The 17064-nt window shown below is 30.8% G+C and overlaps 1 protein-coding gene across 2 annotated transcripts in view; it reads left to right on the plus strand.

Moving 5' to 3' along the window:
- Window positions 1-16437, plus strand: part of Rtkn2 (rhotekin 2) — a 60376-nt gene extending 43939 nt beyond the window's left edge. The window contains exons 10-12 of one of the 2 annotated variants that reach the window (XM_033766610.1): window positions 8727-8892; window positions 14426-14533; window positions 15825-16436. In XM_033766610.1, coding sequence (XP_033622501.1) covers window positions 8727-8892; window positions 14426-14533; window positions 15825-16360 — 810 coding nt within the window. In that variant the 3' untranslated portion in view covers window positions 16361-16436. Of the gene's footprint in view, window positions 1-8726; window positions 8893-14425; window positions 14534-15824 lie in introns of both variants that reach the window. The other variant, XM_033766611.1, reaches the window with a different exon arrangement.
- The last annotated feature ends 627 nt before the right edge of the window (window positions 16438-17064 follow it).

Genomic DNA, 17064 nt, shown 5'->3' on the forward strand with positions numbered 1-17064 from the left:
CCCTTCCCACTTTCCCTACACCTTTAGCCCTTTTCTTCCTATTTCACATTGTTAATTATCCCAAGTCACACACATGTAAATACCGAATAGTTTCTCTGGTGTGAAAAACTATAATACTACCTCTTCATTTCTTATGCAATTGATGGGTAGTTGTCCTAACTCTGAAAGGGCAGAAAAGCCTGAAAGCTCATTTAGAATAGTTGAGTCTTTTTACTGCTTTTAAAAAACAGTACTCATTGCCTAGAGTATCTATGAACTGTATTAACATTTCTCACAGGTTTGAAACAAAGGAGACTCATGGAATTAAAATTCTGTAGGAGGGCTTTAAGATAGGGCTGGCCTAGTGTGTTTTATCCCAGTGTCTTAAATTTATTTTCATGTATTGTCCAAGCCTAGTATTTGTTAGAGAATATTTCTTCCCCATCTTTTTAGAGTACTCCTACTCTAGAATGCTTTAATGGTACTCTAGAGCAATATGCAATGTTTTCTGCCTGTAAACTGTACTTTGTTTCTATGTGTTTTACTTGTCTTTGGAGTGGTTCAACTGGAAGGAGTATATGATAAAGAATGAACTATCACATTGATTAACTATCTGTTCTACATTGTTTGAGATTTTCTTTAAAAGAAAAAAAACATCATATTACAACTGTATTCTTGAAAACATGTGCTTACTAGTCTTCTGCTCTGTATGAACTTAACTTTAGTACATAATCTTTTTCAGTAATAATATTTTTGCCTATTCTATTTACACTGATTTTTATCTGTTGGAAATATTCCACTGAGACCTTTTTATAATATAGTCCACCTGATTTACCTGTTTTATTAGAAAACTTAGTGTTGTTCTTAAATAACATGAATACTTCCTCTGTATTATAGTAGTGAATTTATTTTGGCTTACAAAGTTAGTTTTATGAAATGTGTCATTTTATTAATGAAAAATTAATATATTTCCATTACTTGCCAGCATTTATTGTATTAATATATTGCCTTTCACTTTTCTATATCTTAGTCTTTTATTTTATTTTATTTATTTTTGTACCAGGGATCTAACTTAGGACCTTGCACTTGTTTTTTTTGTTTTTGTTTATTTGTTTGTTTGTTTTTGATACCAGGGATCAAACTCGGGTCCTTGCCAGCCGAACCACTGAGCTAAATTCCCGGCCCTTAGGACCTTGTACTTGTGAGGCAAGGCACAGTGCCACTGAGCTAAATCCCTGGCCCATATCTTAGTCTTTTGAAAATTTCAAGTATTTTTAGAAGTAGGAACAGGATAATAAATGTTTGTATACTGTTTATGTAGATTTTTAGCTATTAATATTTTGTCAGTGCTTTCTCTTTAGTTAGTTTTTTTCAGAATTATTTGAAAATCAGTTGTAAACAGTGTAGTGCCCTGAATGTTTCAACATGTTTCTCCTAAAACCAAGGACAGTTTTCTTCATAACCATAGTACTATTATCGTGCTGAAAAGTTTATTATTGATATATTATCTAATATGCAGAGCAAATTGTTCCATTTGTCCCCAAAATGATTTTTTCTAATTCTTATTTATTGTTTGGTCCAGAATTCGTGGCCACCATCTCTTTGTTTCCTTTTATCTAAATTGTGCCCTTCATGTCTGCCTTTGTTTTGGTCTTTCATGACATAGATACTTTTTAAAAGTCCAGGCCAATTTTTTCTCTTGGAATATGTGGACTAATTGTTTCATTAGATTGAGGTTAAATATTTTTGGCAAGAGTTCTCCCATATGTGATTATGTCTAACTTGTTTGTTTTTTTTTTTACTAGATAGTTGGGAAGTAAAAATGGAATCCTATTTATTTTTCTTACATGTTGTACCATAGAATATGAATAGTCATAAACCAAATTAAAAAGTAATCTGAACAAATGATAGTTTTAAAGTAATTTGCTTTCTTTGAAGATTGTCTTCAAACTATTCATCCTATGTATCTCAGCCCTTCAAAAAGTAGTCATGGCATTCCTGTATGTTATTTCTGTTTTACAAGTGAAGAAACAGATTTGGAGACCAGATAGAACTTGCCAAACTGGTAAGGGACATTAGGTGACTCATTGTTTTCCTAATAGGTAGGTAACAGAAGATAAAAATTCATAGACTTTTTATTTTTCCTCAGAGACATACTGCTAGACTTGATTTGGAAGGCAAAATTAGATTTTTTCTTGTAATCTTACATACTCTTGAGTCAGTTTAAAAGTCAAAAATGGCAGTAAAATGAGCTTGAAGCTACAACAAACTTCTAAGTGATCACTTAGGCATGTATTGAATCTTTGCTATTTAAATTTAGGAGGACACTTATAATGAAACTCCTCTGTTACTATACCATTACATTTGTACTTCTGGCCATAATGATATGGATATAATTCCAGAATAGTCATAACAGTATTTATATAAAACCTGACTAAATTGGCCATTTTTTTAGTTGATTTATTTTTTCCTAGTAGCAATAAAAGCTGATGGCAAGGTGACTAATGGGATTCTATAGTCAATCAGTGCCATTATTAAGATGACTAAAATCTCACACTTAGAAATTCCTGTGATTATGTCACAATTGACTATAATATATTCACAGGAAAATTATTAATCTAGTAATTTTCATGGACTTGGCCTTAGATTTGGGGACAACATGGACTATATTTGATTCTGAAAACTAATACTTTAACTGTCTGTCCCCACTGTACATGACTTTTATCTAAAGTATAAAAGAGAATTTTAGAAATTAAAAATGAGGTAAGAGCTACAGATTGGAAAATCAATATAATTTAATAGCTAATCTCAAAGTTGAAACTAATGACAAAGTCTTCCATTGTGTAAGTTTACAATATTACAATTTTAATTTTCTTCAGTGCTGCTTCCTGACCTTTTTCACTGTAGAAAATACACTTTTCAGTTCCTCCTTCTCCTTTAAATTTCTTTTGAACCCCTCCTTTATAGTAAATGTCATTGATCTCCACATTTGAAAAAGTCAAACATTATCCCAGTTGAGAAATACATCTATTAATTTGTATTTGATTTTCTCAACTTATAAAATGATTCAAATTTATAGAATAGTGGAAAAATAAAAAAGCTATACTGATCACCCATGTACACACCACCAACTTTAACAGTATTTTCATATTAGCGTATTCTCTTTATATGTGTCTGTATTTTCTGCTGATCTATGTAAACATAAGACTTCAACATTATGACACTTGATCTGTGAATACTTCATACAGCTCTTGAAAATAGGAGCCTCTTATGTAGGTAATTATAGTACTGTTATAATTAATTATAAAATTAATAATTTTCGTATATCATTTAATATATAGTTTATAGTCAGATTATCCCAGTGTCCCCAAAATGTTCATTTAACTTTTGTTTTCAGTCTAGGACAAGGAGGCACATAATGTCCAGTTTTCTCACTGGTGGTGATACCATCTCTCCAGGATGGAATTTCCTCTGTACAGTTAGCAAGTAGTCAGTGAGGTGATACCTTGGCATTATGTGATTACCATTGTTGTCTTAATTTTTCACATAGTAATTTTAGCAACTTATGATTTTCTTCACTGGAATTTATTATACTATCAGATTCCAAATAATTTTCTCATTTTGTCCTTCTTACGCCTACAGATATTAGCTGGCATTCTTTTGTAAAGAAATTATTGTTTCTTAACTATGAATGAATTAAGTCACTCCTAAAAAGGCAGAATAAATATGTAGGATCTTCATTTACCAATTTTCTGAGTAAAGACATGGTGTTATGTGTTGTTATTCTTCTAGTGTGGATAATACAGTTTTGGAGTTGGAAGTATTTTCTTCCTCCCTCTCTAAAGTCCTTTTTTATATTATGATTAAAATTATAAGTTTTATGCCTAATTAGTGTCTTAAATTACTTGGTTTTAAAATGCAAGGTAGATATTTTAATTATCTTCTTAAAAAAGATTTTGTACATGTTTTCAGTTCATGTAGCTTACAATCGTCTTGTGAAATAGTTATATGTACATACTGCTTTCTGTGGAAATTTCTAAGGGACACATGCTATTTTTGTATTTTTAAATAAACAAAGAATCTTTGATACATTTCAGTGTGGTATTTTCTGCTATATATTGTAAGGATCAGATAAAACTTATGAATGAATAATATTTTGTCTTGGTTTTTAGTATATTTTCAATTCTGAGTCTCTAAAAACTTTTTAAGAGTAATAGCATTAAATATTAAATATAAGTTGGAGTTCTTTTCATCATCTATTTTTATGTTTTAGGAAATAATTTTGTTTAATGCTACTTTAAAGTCATATGAAAACATAAATTTTGCAGTTGCTACGGTATATAAATGATAGTTCTGTTAGTTTATTCACAGGATCTGTTCTCTAACTATAATTCTTGTCCTTCTAAATGGCATTTCCTGTAAGCCTAAATTCATTAATTTTCATAGGGAGCCATCTGTGGAAATAGTCACGTTAAGGGAAGAAAAGCCTAAAAGCTATTCCCCTCCCCTTTTCAATCCAAATTTGAAAGGGTGATTTACTTCAAAGTGATTGCTTCAACTTCAAAAAACTTCCCTAAGAATGTTGTTGAGCAAGACATTGGCAATAATGGGTGCTTAACTGAATCTCCTATACATTGTAGAAAGCATTTTATTAGCCAAGGTTTTATCCATTGTCAATGGAGCCGGAGTGGGATGGAAAAGAAGTGTGGGTCTTTGAGATCAATAGTCTTTTCTTGATTTAAATCCTATACATCATTCATTTTAATAATATAATCTGCATTACACAAATCAATAACACTTCTTAGTGTGCTAGACCTTTATTAAATTGTCTTGAAATTACTTTTAACTATTATATTTATTATGGACTCAACAAAGCAAATTTATTGTGAAGCACATGCGATTTTATGAGTTTATGTGAGTTGTCTGAGCCCTATCAACTATTCAAATTGTCCATTATTAAATATAGCAAATATAACTTTTCAAATAGTCTGTTTCTTTAAGAGTTTAAATCTGATTTTATTAATTTATTTTGAAAATGAGTATATTGAACTAATTCCAAACCAAAAGGCTTGGCTTAATTTATGCTGTACATAGTTCTGATATTCCTTGCCACTTACTGTGGTGGTGTGCTTTCTTTGTCACTAGACCGATAAGCTCTGAAGCTTGTTCTAAGCAGCAAGCTTTGTTTTTATTCCTGATTGACAGGATTTTAGGTCACAGAATCCATTTATCTTTATATGTTTATGAGGAAAATGTGAAAATACTGTCTCCATTACAGTTAACAAAGAGATACCTTCTCAACTTTGGTTTGTTTGTTTGTTGAGACAAATAATGTAGGATCTTGCTATACATCTCACTATGTAGTTGAAGCTGACTTTGAGCCCACTATGTAGTCCAAGCTGTCCTTGAGCTTACAACAATCCTCCTGCCTCAGACTCCCAAAGTGCTGGAATTATAGGTGTGTGCCACCATGCCTGGCTTTTTAAAAAAATTTATGTATATATTTAAATGTTGTAAAAACTATACAGAGAAAAGTATAAATGAACTTAACTGTACCCTTAAATATGGCCCCTACTCTAGAATCCTAGAGACTATATTTGAGTTTAAATATCCCAGTTGTGTGACAAGAAATTGTACTTTTTTGTAGTTAATATATCATTAAAAATCAGGCAGTGTTCAGACTTCTCAGTTGCATATTTTTTGTAACAGTTTTTTGAATTAAGATTCAAATAATGGCTATATATTTTAGCTGATTGTGGAGGCTTTTGGGGTCTCAATCTGTTGGCTTCTCCTGCCTCCTGATGCACACTTATTGCATTTGTTAAAGAAATTGACTTATCCTACAAGATTTTCCATAATCTGCATTTTGCTTGTTGCATCTTTCGATATTGTTTTGTTGTTGTTGTTGTTGTTGTTTTACATTTGTTGGGTCATATTCAGGTTTATTAGTTAGTTAGTAACAATACATTTTAGAAAGTGTTGTATATTAAATTATGGGAATTAAAAAATGGGTTTCCACTCATGTTATTATCATTTGATAAGCATTTCTTAGATCCTTTGTTTTTTTAGGCATTGCAAATTCCTAATATTTTACCATTCTTTATTAGCTAGGATATCTACATCATTGATTTAGTTGCTCTGAGGTACAATTCTTACAGGGAAGGCAGGATAAATTTTTGATATATTTACTTTTATATAGCAGTCACTAAAACAATGAGATGGTTGCACCTTTTATAACTTCTCATCTTTTAAAAATGTAATAGTACTTACGGTAACTAGAGTTAATGGAGTGTACAGTATTTATCTGTATATTTTATTTTCTTAGCAGGATATAGATGACCTGCTTCATCACGTTTTTTACACAGCAGTTTCATTTGAAATGGTCCCTTGGTAAAAATACAAAAATTCATCTATAAAAATCATATTTTCCCTATTTAAAAGTTGAATCTCTTTTAATTCCATGTACATAAACTAGTCAGGAAATTTTTACTAAAATATAATTGGATGGAAGGAAACACAATTTTAATAACAAGAAAACTTTTTTAGGTTCTGCCGCCTGCCTTGCAAGTGCAACAACCCAAGTTCGATCCCTGGTACAAAAAAACAAAACAAAACAAAACAAAAAACAAACTTTTTTTAAAGGAGATCAGTTAGGTGTGTTTCTCATTTTGCAAGGATGCCATTTAGGACAGCATATTTTATATTGTATAAATAATTACTTAGACATATAAATAATAACTTCATAAAGTTTATTACCAGGGATTTATGAGTTTAGAGAGAACCTGTTATATAATAAATTTAGATTCTGACCATAAGTCCCATTATAATCCCTTAATAACATTCAGCAGTCTTAGATTCTTACAGTGACAGTATAGCATGAGTTGATGGTTACCACTCCTTACATTTTGTGATACTGTAAATGTTCAAAGTTATGTTTACTTTATACAGAATATAAATTTTCCCATGTGATTTTTGAATAAGAATGAATTCCCTCAGAAAAGAACTCCAAGTGTAGTATGCATGGTATTAACCTGCCTGTATTTACTCACTTTTCACAAAATAGTTTTTCTTCTCTTTGCTACTTCTCTAATACCCACATAAACATCATTTGATGTGTGTACATCTTGGTTGTCATTGTACATACAGTTTGTCTTCACCTTATACTCAAGTAAATAATTTTTTTATTAGTACATGCTCGTAGTACATAATGATTACATTTCACTCTAGAGAATATAACACATAACACATTTCAATTCTTTTTTTTTTGTTTGTTTGGTACCGGGCATTGAACTAGGGTCCTTGCGCTTGCAAGGCAGGCCTCCGAACCACTGAGCTAAATCCCGGCTTCAATTCTTTTTTTCTCCTTTGCTTCACCTCCTTTTATCTTTCCAGTATCATATTCATTTATCTTATAAGACTTCATGAAGTTAATTATCATATATACAGATTGAAAACCCGACTAATAAGCCAAAGAATGTATAAAACCTGTAGGTCTGCAAGGACCCAAATTTGATCCCCGGTACAAGAAAAGAGTTGTTCCAACTCAAGGTATGCTAATTAGCTTTTATAACTGCCAACCAGAATAGTTTTCTGCACACATAGGTTTAAGCATGTTCCTTTAGGGCTCCTCTGTCCCTGGTGGCTGTTGGGCACTTAAAACGTGTCTGGTCTGAATTGCGATTTAAATGTAAAATACAGACTGGATTTTGAAGACAGACTATGGGAAAAGATTATAGAATATCTCAAATTTTTACATTGATTACATAAAATGAAAATATTTTGAATATGTTGGGTTATATAAAGTATACTATTCAAATTAATTTCACTCTTTTTACTTTTTTCAGTGTGGTTTCTAGAAAATTTTAAATTACATTGGGTATGGCTCACATTATGTTTCTACAGGATAGTGCTGCCCTGAGACAGTGTAAAACTAATTATATAGGCAGTGAAGTCCCTATCTTTGCATAGTTCCATGGTCTGTACTATGTATAGTTACTAGTTTGCCACATGGCATGGTAGTTCACTTCTTTCTTGTACATGTAGACACAATAATGTCATTATAATGTCATGCATGCCTGGTACCTTCCAAAAAGATTACTATTAATGTGAAAGAAACTACTGCCTTTGTGATAGAATGCCATATTCAGTATCTAATTTTTTTATATTATGAGGATTTAATATTATGAGAATTACTTTATGGATCTTTAACTGTTAGCTTTGTAAATGAATGTTACATATGAAATAAATGTTAATGAGGAAAACCTGTTCACTGCAGTAAACACTAAGTTATGGTTTTACTACTTTAAGTGATAACACTAGTATATATGAATATTAGAATAAGAAACAGACTTTACTGATTCAGTTTTATTACTGTTGGAAATATAGTTAATATAATCCACATTATGTATAACATACTATACCTGTTTTCTTGAAAATTTTAAGATGTATATAAAAGATAGCAAATGCCTATTTAAATTCAGATAGATAAACAGGTTATGTTTTAATTTCATAATTTAGTATAAGTGCTATATATTGCATTTACAGTTGTTTTAATATAAAGCATTCTTTCTAAAAACTTTGTAGAGTTCTTTGAAATTCTCAAAATTGCATATTATATATTTCAAATGATGAACATTATGATTATAATTAACATCATCTGTGAATATGGTAACCAAGCAATAAAACACTTCTTTGATCATTTGAGGAAGTTTTTTTTTAAAGCACCAATATGTGTCTTCAATTTTTAGGAAACCAGAATTCGGGCAATGGAAAAAGATGCCAAGAAAGGAATCCATAATTTCTCTGTCATTAACCCTCTTGCTGGACAAGCTACAACTCATATTTTTGCAGTTGACAGTAGAGCAGATCTTCAGCAGTGGATGGAAGCTTTCTGGCAACATTTCTTTGATCTTAGTAAGTAGGTATTTGGACTTTCTAGTAGTGTATTCATATATCCTGAAAGGTTACACACATCAATTTAAATATTAAAATTGTAGCCTTAAGAGTTTGTAGTATAAATTTTTGCTGCACTTAAAAAAAAATGGCAGTATATCATCAGTGCACTAATCTCTTCTCTCCCAATCTCTTTCCAGCCCCTGTCTCTCATATGGTATGCCTTTGAATTCCTAGTATCCCTCTGGTCACTGGATAACCTGATGACATTTTCTCAAAATATTAGAATTTATCTGTTTTAGGGCAATGTGTTTGATTCAAGGGATAAGAAGAAAGTTGAGAAGCAAAAATCTTTTCCAGGACAATGATGATCCTAAAATATTGAAATGTTCAGAAGGAGCCTCCTTTTTATATAACATATTAACTCTAGATTCATTATAATATCATTTTGAATATGATCTAGAGTTTTTCCTTTTTTAATTTCACATATGGTTTCTTTATCTCAATAGTATGGTCCAATGGCATGGATTACAAAAAAATAGGGTAGTAGTAATGTATAGGGTTCTTTAATTTTCAATTTAAATAACTTTTACCAACAGGAAAATATTTAAATTTAAATATTTAATTAAAAATTTTTTTTCCTTGTTTATTAAGTATACAGTACAGTTGCATTTATCATTGGGATCTTGTACCTTAACATGACAGATTTTGGTTCTAATTTTTTCCCCATACTCCTGCCCTCCCTTAACCCACTCCCCTCTCCCCTATTTACAAAGACTTTGTTTCCAATTTTTCCTTTTCTCATCTTTTTTCTTTTACTTGCTTTCCTTTCCCCTACTCTTCCCACTTCCCCTATACCTTTAGCCCTTTTCTTCTTATTTCACATTGTTAGTTATACAATTTAGATCTTATTTACACTTTAGTTTTTCACACCAGAGAAACTATTTGGTATTTACATGTGTGTATTATTTATTTCACTTAAGAGTATGGCCTAAATATTAAATTTTTAATTTAAAGCAGTTATTTGTATTTACTGAAAGTAAATTTAACAGCATATTTATTGTGTCTATAAAATAATATTCTATAAAATTGCAAAGTAGAGCCATTTTTATATAATGAAAAGTTACTTATTTCTGTAACTCATAGATACAATTCTAAAGACAAGTTAGTGAATCTATTTTCTGGAACACTATAAAGAGTTAACACCATCAGCCTTCAGAGTAGTTTTTTAGGTTCCCTCTAATTTGTGGTTTTATCAGATATTTTAGTGAAGATTCGAAGGAGAAGAGAGAGACAGCTAAATTTATTGATTACCTCCCATGAACTTGATGCTTAATTTATTTCTCATGACATCTGCATGAGTTAGAAGTTATTTCACTGTACTCTAAAGAAAGGAAAATTGAGGCCTAAAGAGGTTTCTGGTTCATGACATTGAACTGGAGGAGGATCCCCTTGTGTAGTCTTTAATTCTTTAGCACTTGTTTTCCATCAGTACTGTCTATCCCTAGGCACTCAATAAATGTTTAAATATTTGTTTCATGTTTATCAATTTACGGTACATTCTTTATTTCAAAATTTCAGCAGATCTTAGATGGGTCACTTTAACGATAGTTTCCTTTATGGCTAAAGTTTTATTTTATTTTTTTAGTAAATGTTTGTAGTGCATAACGATTACATTCACTATGGGGGTCGGTACATGTACATAATACATCTTAATTATTTTTACTTCCCCTTCCCCTTGACACTTTCACCCTCTCTCCATCTCTAGATTCCTCTCACATTTGCAAAAGATCTATCCCCCCAATTCCTATTATTCATCCGTCCTTCGCTGTGCTCTTTAAAACATTTATACTGTACTTTGGGATTTCTCATATAAGAGAAGCCATGCTATATCTAAGTATGTATGTCTGATTCATTTCACTTAATACTATCTCTCCCCATGCATACATTTACCTACAAATGACTCAGATTATCTTTTATTGCTGAGTAGTATTTCATTGTGTAAATATACCACATTTTCTGTATCTGGTCATTCACTTTTTTTTTCAAAATAAAAACTTTTTGTTTTTCATTTTCTTCAGCTTTTGTTTTTGTACAAGAATTCATAGTTATCATATAATAACTTACAATGGGTTCAGTCTCCACTTTCCTCCTCCACCACGGTCACCATAAATTGCTTATTCAGGCCTCTTTCCCCAACACTGCATTCTGATGAACAGATCACCGCATCTGATCTAGATATATATACTCTGGGAAAAATCAGAATTTTAATATGCAAACATTTATTTATAATACAGAAATGGAAAAATCTAGAGTAGGCACACAACCTAATTATGAATTGTAGGCAATGATTTCTAGGTAGTGTCCTACTGTGAATGCATGTTTAAAATAGTCTCATAAGAAGGTTTTATTTATATGTGTACTTATGTCCATGTTATCCCAAATACTGTGCATGTGTATGGAAAATCTGAGACTTTGAAGGTACAGCCCTCAAGAAGTTGTTAAATCACTAAACATTTACAAAATTTCCAATTTTAAATTTCTTATCATATCAGTAGGAAAATACTTAAAATTTTTCTGTATATACATATGGAGAATATATATATTGAATTACATATATGTCTTATATGATCAGTATAATTCAAGTAGAAACATTTTGGTGATTTTCCCATCAAATGACCATCTTATCACAATTTTAATATTTTATTACATCGTTAAAATAATTCACTTAGCATTTCAGTAGTTTACACTGTTTAAATGCTTTCTAAATACTCTGATTTCCAGAGCCCATCTTACAAAAGTCTGTATTATTTTTTAAACAATTCTGATACTTTATACTTTCTAAATGGATAAAAACAGAAAGAGTATATGAAGATAATAATGCCAAAATATTATAGTCTGAATCAGTTAATATTGAGGATAGCCTTACTTTCTAGATTATCTTAAATAATTTATGCTAAAGTAGGGAGTTAGAAGGATAAGAATTTTAGGACATTTTTGTACTATCAGTAAGGAAGGGATGATAACTTGGTTTCAGATCTGTCTATTTCTTTGGTATTTAATACTTTTTAGGGTAGAAACTGCCATTCTGTGTAATTTTTAAAGTACAAGTTCTATTACATTTTTGAAATATGCTTCAAAGTTCATTGCATATGGAGATGAGAATGAAAGATGGAAATGGATTGGGATTTAGTTCAGTGGTTCCGCCGCTTGCCTCGCAAGCACAAGGTCCTGAGTTCGATCCCCAGTACCAAAAAAAAAAGAAAAAAAAAAAAGATGGAAGTGTTTATTCTATCCTAAATATTGACTTGTACTTTAAAATTTCTATTTTCCTAGTGACAAGTGTAGCTTATGATCTTATTTGAAGTGTGGTGTAGAGAGTAAAGTAGAGGAAGATAGCAAGAGTAAGACTAATTAAATATTTGGAGCACATTTCAACTCTTTGGGCACACTTAAGAGTGGAAAACCATGAGGGTGAGATAGAATTCATGAGGAAATGCCAATGGAAGGAAGCCTGTGTGGCCTGGAGAATAGCAAAGGGTGGAGGTTAGGAGGCAAGGGGAACATAATTGTAACTTGAAATATTTGAGAGCTAACAAATATTTAAAAGAGGAATGACACTTGCTCTGGAATGCCAGTGGGGGTGGGGATTGAAATGGGAGATCAAAGATACAGAGTTAAAGACTTGGAATAGACCTCAGGGTTTTTTTTCTTTTTTCAAATGTTTAATATAAATACTGAGCTACATTAGCAGCTTAGCAAAAGAGATCATTTTGACTGGAAACATGATAACATAAATAGTAATGTGGAAAACTTCTATATATAGATTAAGTGCACAAAACAATTCCATTTAATATTTTATAGAAGTCTCTGCTTTCTTATTAGCATACTGGCTATCATATATACTTATGCATACAAACTTACTCCCTGGCAAAAGAAATGTTTCAGTTGTAAAGTCTTGACCAGTAAACATATCACATTTGTACATCTGACATGAGTAACTTGTAGAATAATGTGATATTATGTTCCAATTTTCAATATGATTAGTATTCAGCTACTAGTTTTAATGATGAAATGATTTTACCTGTTAATATATAGGAAATACTGTACTTTATAGTAATTTGTCTAAGAATGTGACAGAAAAAATATTTACTGGGTTGAAGTGAATCATTTCCAAAGGGCTTTTTCTCCCAACCTGCCACCAAGAAGAAAAAAAAATGCCTTTTATTATATTTATCTATAAAAGGAAATGAAGAAAGAAAGAAAATGTCAAATCTTAGATCCTACTGGATTTAAATTCTGGAGAGCGACCTTTGAAGTCTTGTACTCAAGAATTTATTTTCTCTTTGTATTGCTCTGAGTTACTTTGAAACTTTTACCACATTCTGTACTTAGTATCGTAATAAAGCACACTGAAAGGTCCTTTTTCTGTTTCCTAACAACTTCAGGTAATAGACTTAAAATTTGTGTAACACTGCCATTTTTCCATGACAGTGTATTCAACTAGAAACAATAAAAATAAATAGATAATTTGATTTGACATGAAGTACCTTTACTTTTTAAGCTGTGGGAAATGACCAAGTTGAATACCAAATATGGATATTGAGGACAGAAAAAAACAGAAGAGATAGGTAGAGTATAAATCAGTATCAAAACTTTTCTACTGGTGTAACATATAAAAGTGGGAGACTTCAATAACTTTTGATTAATTTGTAGACATATAGTATCTAGCGTAGATGCCATATAACATATGGGTACAAAATAAATTTGGGAAAATTAAATTTTTTGATATCTAGTCAGGAGACATTAATCTGAAAATTTTAAGTTTAAACTAGTAAAACATAAAAACAAAACTAATGTCTGTACTTTAAATGTTTAACTTAATAACTGCAACACCTTATTCCATATATTGCTTTTATCTTATTCCATATTTGTAATGGCTTTATGTAAAGTGTTTCCTAAAATAAATTAGACTTAGAATTTTGTTGCAGGATTTTTCTTTATGGGAAAAGGTTTTAATATACCTTTGTTGTAAGCAAAAATACAATGTTTTTCTAGGGTTAGATGATTTCAGAAAGCATTCTAATCACTTTAAAGGTAGTTATTATATATTATTTCTTAAGATTTTTAAATTAAAGATAGTTTTGAGATCTACCCTTATGCTTTTTTCTACTTGTTCTGAGCAACTATATTTCAGTTGACATTTACCTTTCAACTGTATTGAACACTCACTGTTTTGATTTAATATTTAAAAGAAGAGAACCTACACAAACTTTTGCCATGAATATAAATTTTAAGGCAAATTGTTGACTGTCTAGTGAAGTAGTAGTAGCCTAGAGATCTTAATATTTGTGCATAGAACTTTATTTTTTAATAGTTATGAGCAGAATTTGATTTTAAATTATGGATACATTTTTATTTAAGCTTCCTTAAGACCATACTTTATTTACAAATTCAGTTATTTCTCAAAGCAAAAAAGTATTGGTATCTATTAGAAATGAAATATATACCGTCACATTTATATTTTAAACTAGAGTGCCTTTCTCTTTTTTAGGCCAATGGAAGCATTGTTGTGAAGAACTTATGAAAATTGAGATTATGTCACCACGGAAACCACCTTTGTTTTTGACAAAAGAGGCAACCTCAGTCTACCATGATATGAGTAAGTGGGGTTTGTCTTTTCTAAGCTTCAGGATGACAAAAACAACATTGTCCATGCTCAAGCAGCTTATTCTATTGACATTAAAATGCTAAAATTTTCATGCCACAATCAAAATGAATGAAAAAAGACTATGATTATAAGCTAAAGAATTCATGTTTAATAGATGAATTAATACAAAACTAATGAATGCACATTTTTCATAGTTTGAATGCTCAAAATCAGACAAAAATTTTTAGGTTTAAATGAATAAAGGTCACTGAAAATAAATATTAGCCGAATAGTTGATAAAATTCTGAAAACATAAATTTGCAGATTCTAAAATGTAATCATGCTTAGTACTTTTTCCTTTATTGAATTTTTCTTTTTTAAAGTTTGATAGATAAATATTAGTAAATGGAAGCTTTCATTTTTGGTCAAAAACAGTGAAGTCTAATAATTTAGAAAATTTTAAAGTTTTTAACCTATTAGTATTCCATTTTTCCATATTTTCAAAATCTGTTGTTTATCCTTGTGGGAAAGCTTTAGTGAATAGTGTTATATGTATATAAGCACAAGTCAGCAGCAGCTTCTATTCTAATTTGCTACTAATGTACCTGCACTTACATATACTTTACAATGTTAGATTAAAATTTATTTGTTTAGGTTTACGCATTTGAAAAATACCACTGCTTCATTTAATAGATATTTTTCTGTTTCCCTATTTTTTTCCAAGGAGGATTTCATCCAGGTCTCATATCACCAAAATGGTGTGAAGGGGTTGCATTCTTCCCTGGGATTTTGATTTGATGCTTTTTTCATTTCTGTTTTGTTTTTGTTTTTTCACTTTATCAGGGACTTTTCTGGTCTACAGGAAAGAATACTGATTGTGTTATAATCATCCTAGCTAGTATATCAAACTTTCCTAGAAGTCAAAATAAGGTTTCACATCCCAGAAAAGTTACCTAATACTTAACCTACAGAATTTTTAAATACTCATTTATCTTCTCTTTATTTAGGAATGTTTTTATACATGTGAGTATGTTATGTGTAGTATATATTTATACACTATGTACTTTATATACACTAGCTATTGTATGTTCAATATATAATATGTATCTGTACAATGCATGATATCTTTGGTTTTGGATTCTATTGATGAGTTATTCTTTTAGGTAAACATTTTACTGGTTACCCTACACTAATTTTTTGATAGCCATTATAAATAACTTGTTAGTTTGAAAAATAACTTATTCAATTAAAATGCAAACTCTTTTGAATTTTTCCCATCTGTTTTTCCTTAAAATTATTGCAGGCATTGATTCACCTGTGCAACTTGAAAGTTTAACTGACATAATACAAAAAAAAATTGAAGAAACAAATGGACATTTCATTACTGGTCAGGATGAAGAGGTCTCACCACCTCCTTGGGCCACAATATTTGATGGTAATCATAAAATGGATATCCAGAAAAAGGTATTGTCCCCTGCAGGTGAGCAGTTACATGATGGGAAAAGGAAAAAGAGACGAGCTCCCCTTCCTCCTGCTGATAAACCTCCATACAGCTTAAAAACACAGAGCAACAGAGATCAGTTGGTTAAGGACAACTGGGGAAATACAAGTACATCACAATCCTTGCCTTTGGATACCAAACTATCAACCCTGATGCATCACTTACAGAAACCAGTTGCTGCTCCTCGAAAACTTCTTCCTGCCAGGAAAAATAGTTTATCTGATGGTGACCACACAGACACTAAAACCAATTCTGAAACTAAGCCAGTGCCAGCTCCAAGGCAGAAATCCATCAAAGACATTTTGGATCCTAGATCATGGTTACAGGCACAAATATAGAAAACTCTTATTGTATAAAACATTGAACAGAATGTAACTGTGAGGCTTAATTGAGAGGCATTGTTAATGCAGTAATGTTATATACTTTTATAGGTAAATATGGTAGTGATTTACATAAATAATAAGCTATCAGGTATATAACATTTTTATAATGCAGAAATAGATTTTTCTTTTATTTCTGATTTTCAGAATGTAAGTAATTTTCCTCATAGAGTATAAGAGGCAGTTTCTAGACAATATCCTAATTGTTGGAAGGGTTAATTTATTCCTAAATTAGTACCAAGCAGTGAATAAGCACTAGGCAGAAGAAAGCATTAACATTTCTTTAGGGGAGAGATTGTCTAGTAATTTAAAATGTGTTAAATATGAGCCATATTCTCATTGTGAGAATTTAAATACTAATGGAATGTTTCAAAGGTTTTATTCAAACCACAAATTATAAAATCCACCCAAGAAAATTTTCTTCTTAACATTCTGGAATTCTCATGTAATGGTTCACTGCCTCTCATCTATTGTTTAACTCACTAGTTTATAGGCTTGACCTTTTAAATTCCTGGGATAAATTTTGGAATATTAAATTCTTTGTCTTTAAAGGGAATTTGTAATGTGCTATTCAAAGTCATTTCCTTGATGAGCACTGAAATCCTGTTGACATTAACTCTCATAAGTGAAGCATAACATTTATTAGTTCAGAGAAACAGTAG

This window comes from Fukomys damarensis, unplaced genomic scaffold (assembly GCF_012274545.1).
Source record: "Fukomys damarensis isolate Sample0158 unplaced genomic scaffold, DMR_v1.0_HiC HiC_scaffold_20, whole genome shotgun sequence".
NCBI classification, from domain to species: Eukaryota; Metazoa; Chordata; class Mammalia; order Rodentia; family Bathyergidae; genus Fukomys; species Fukomys damarensis.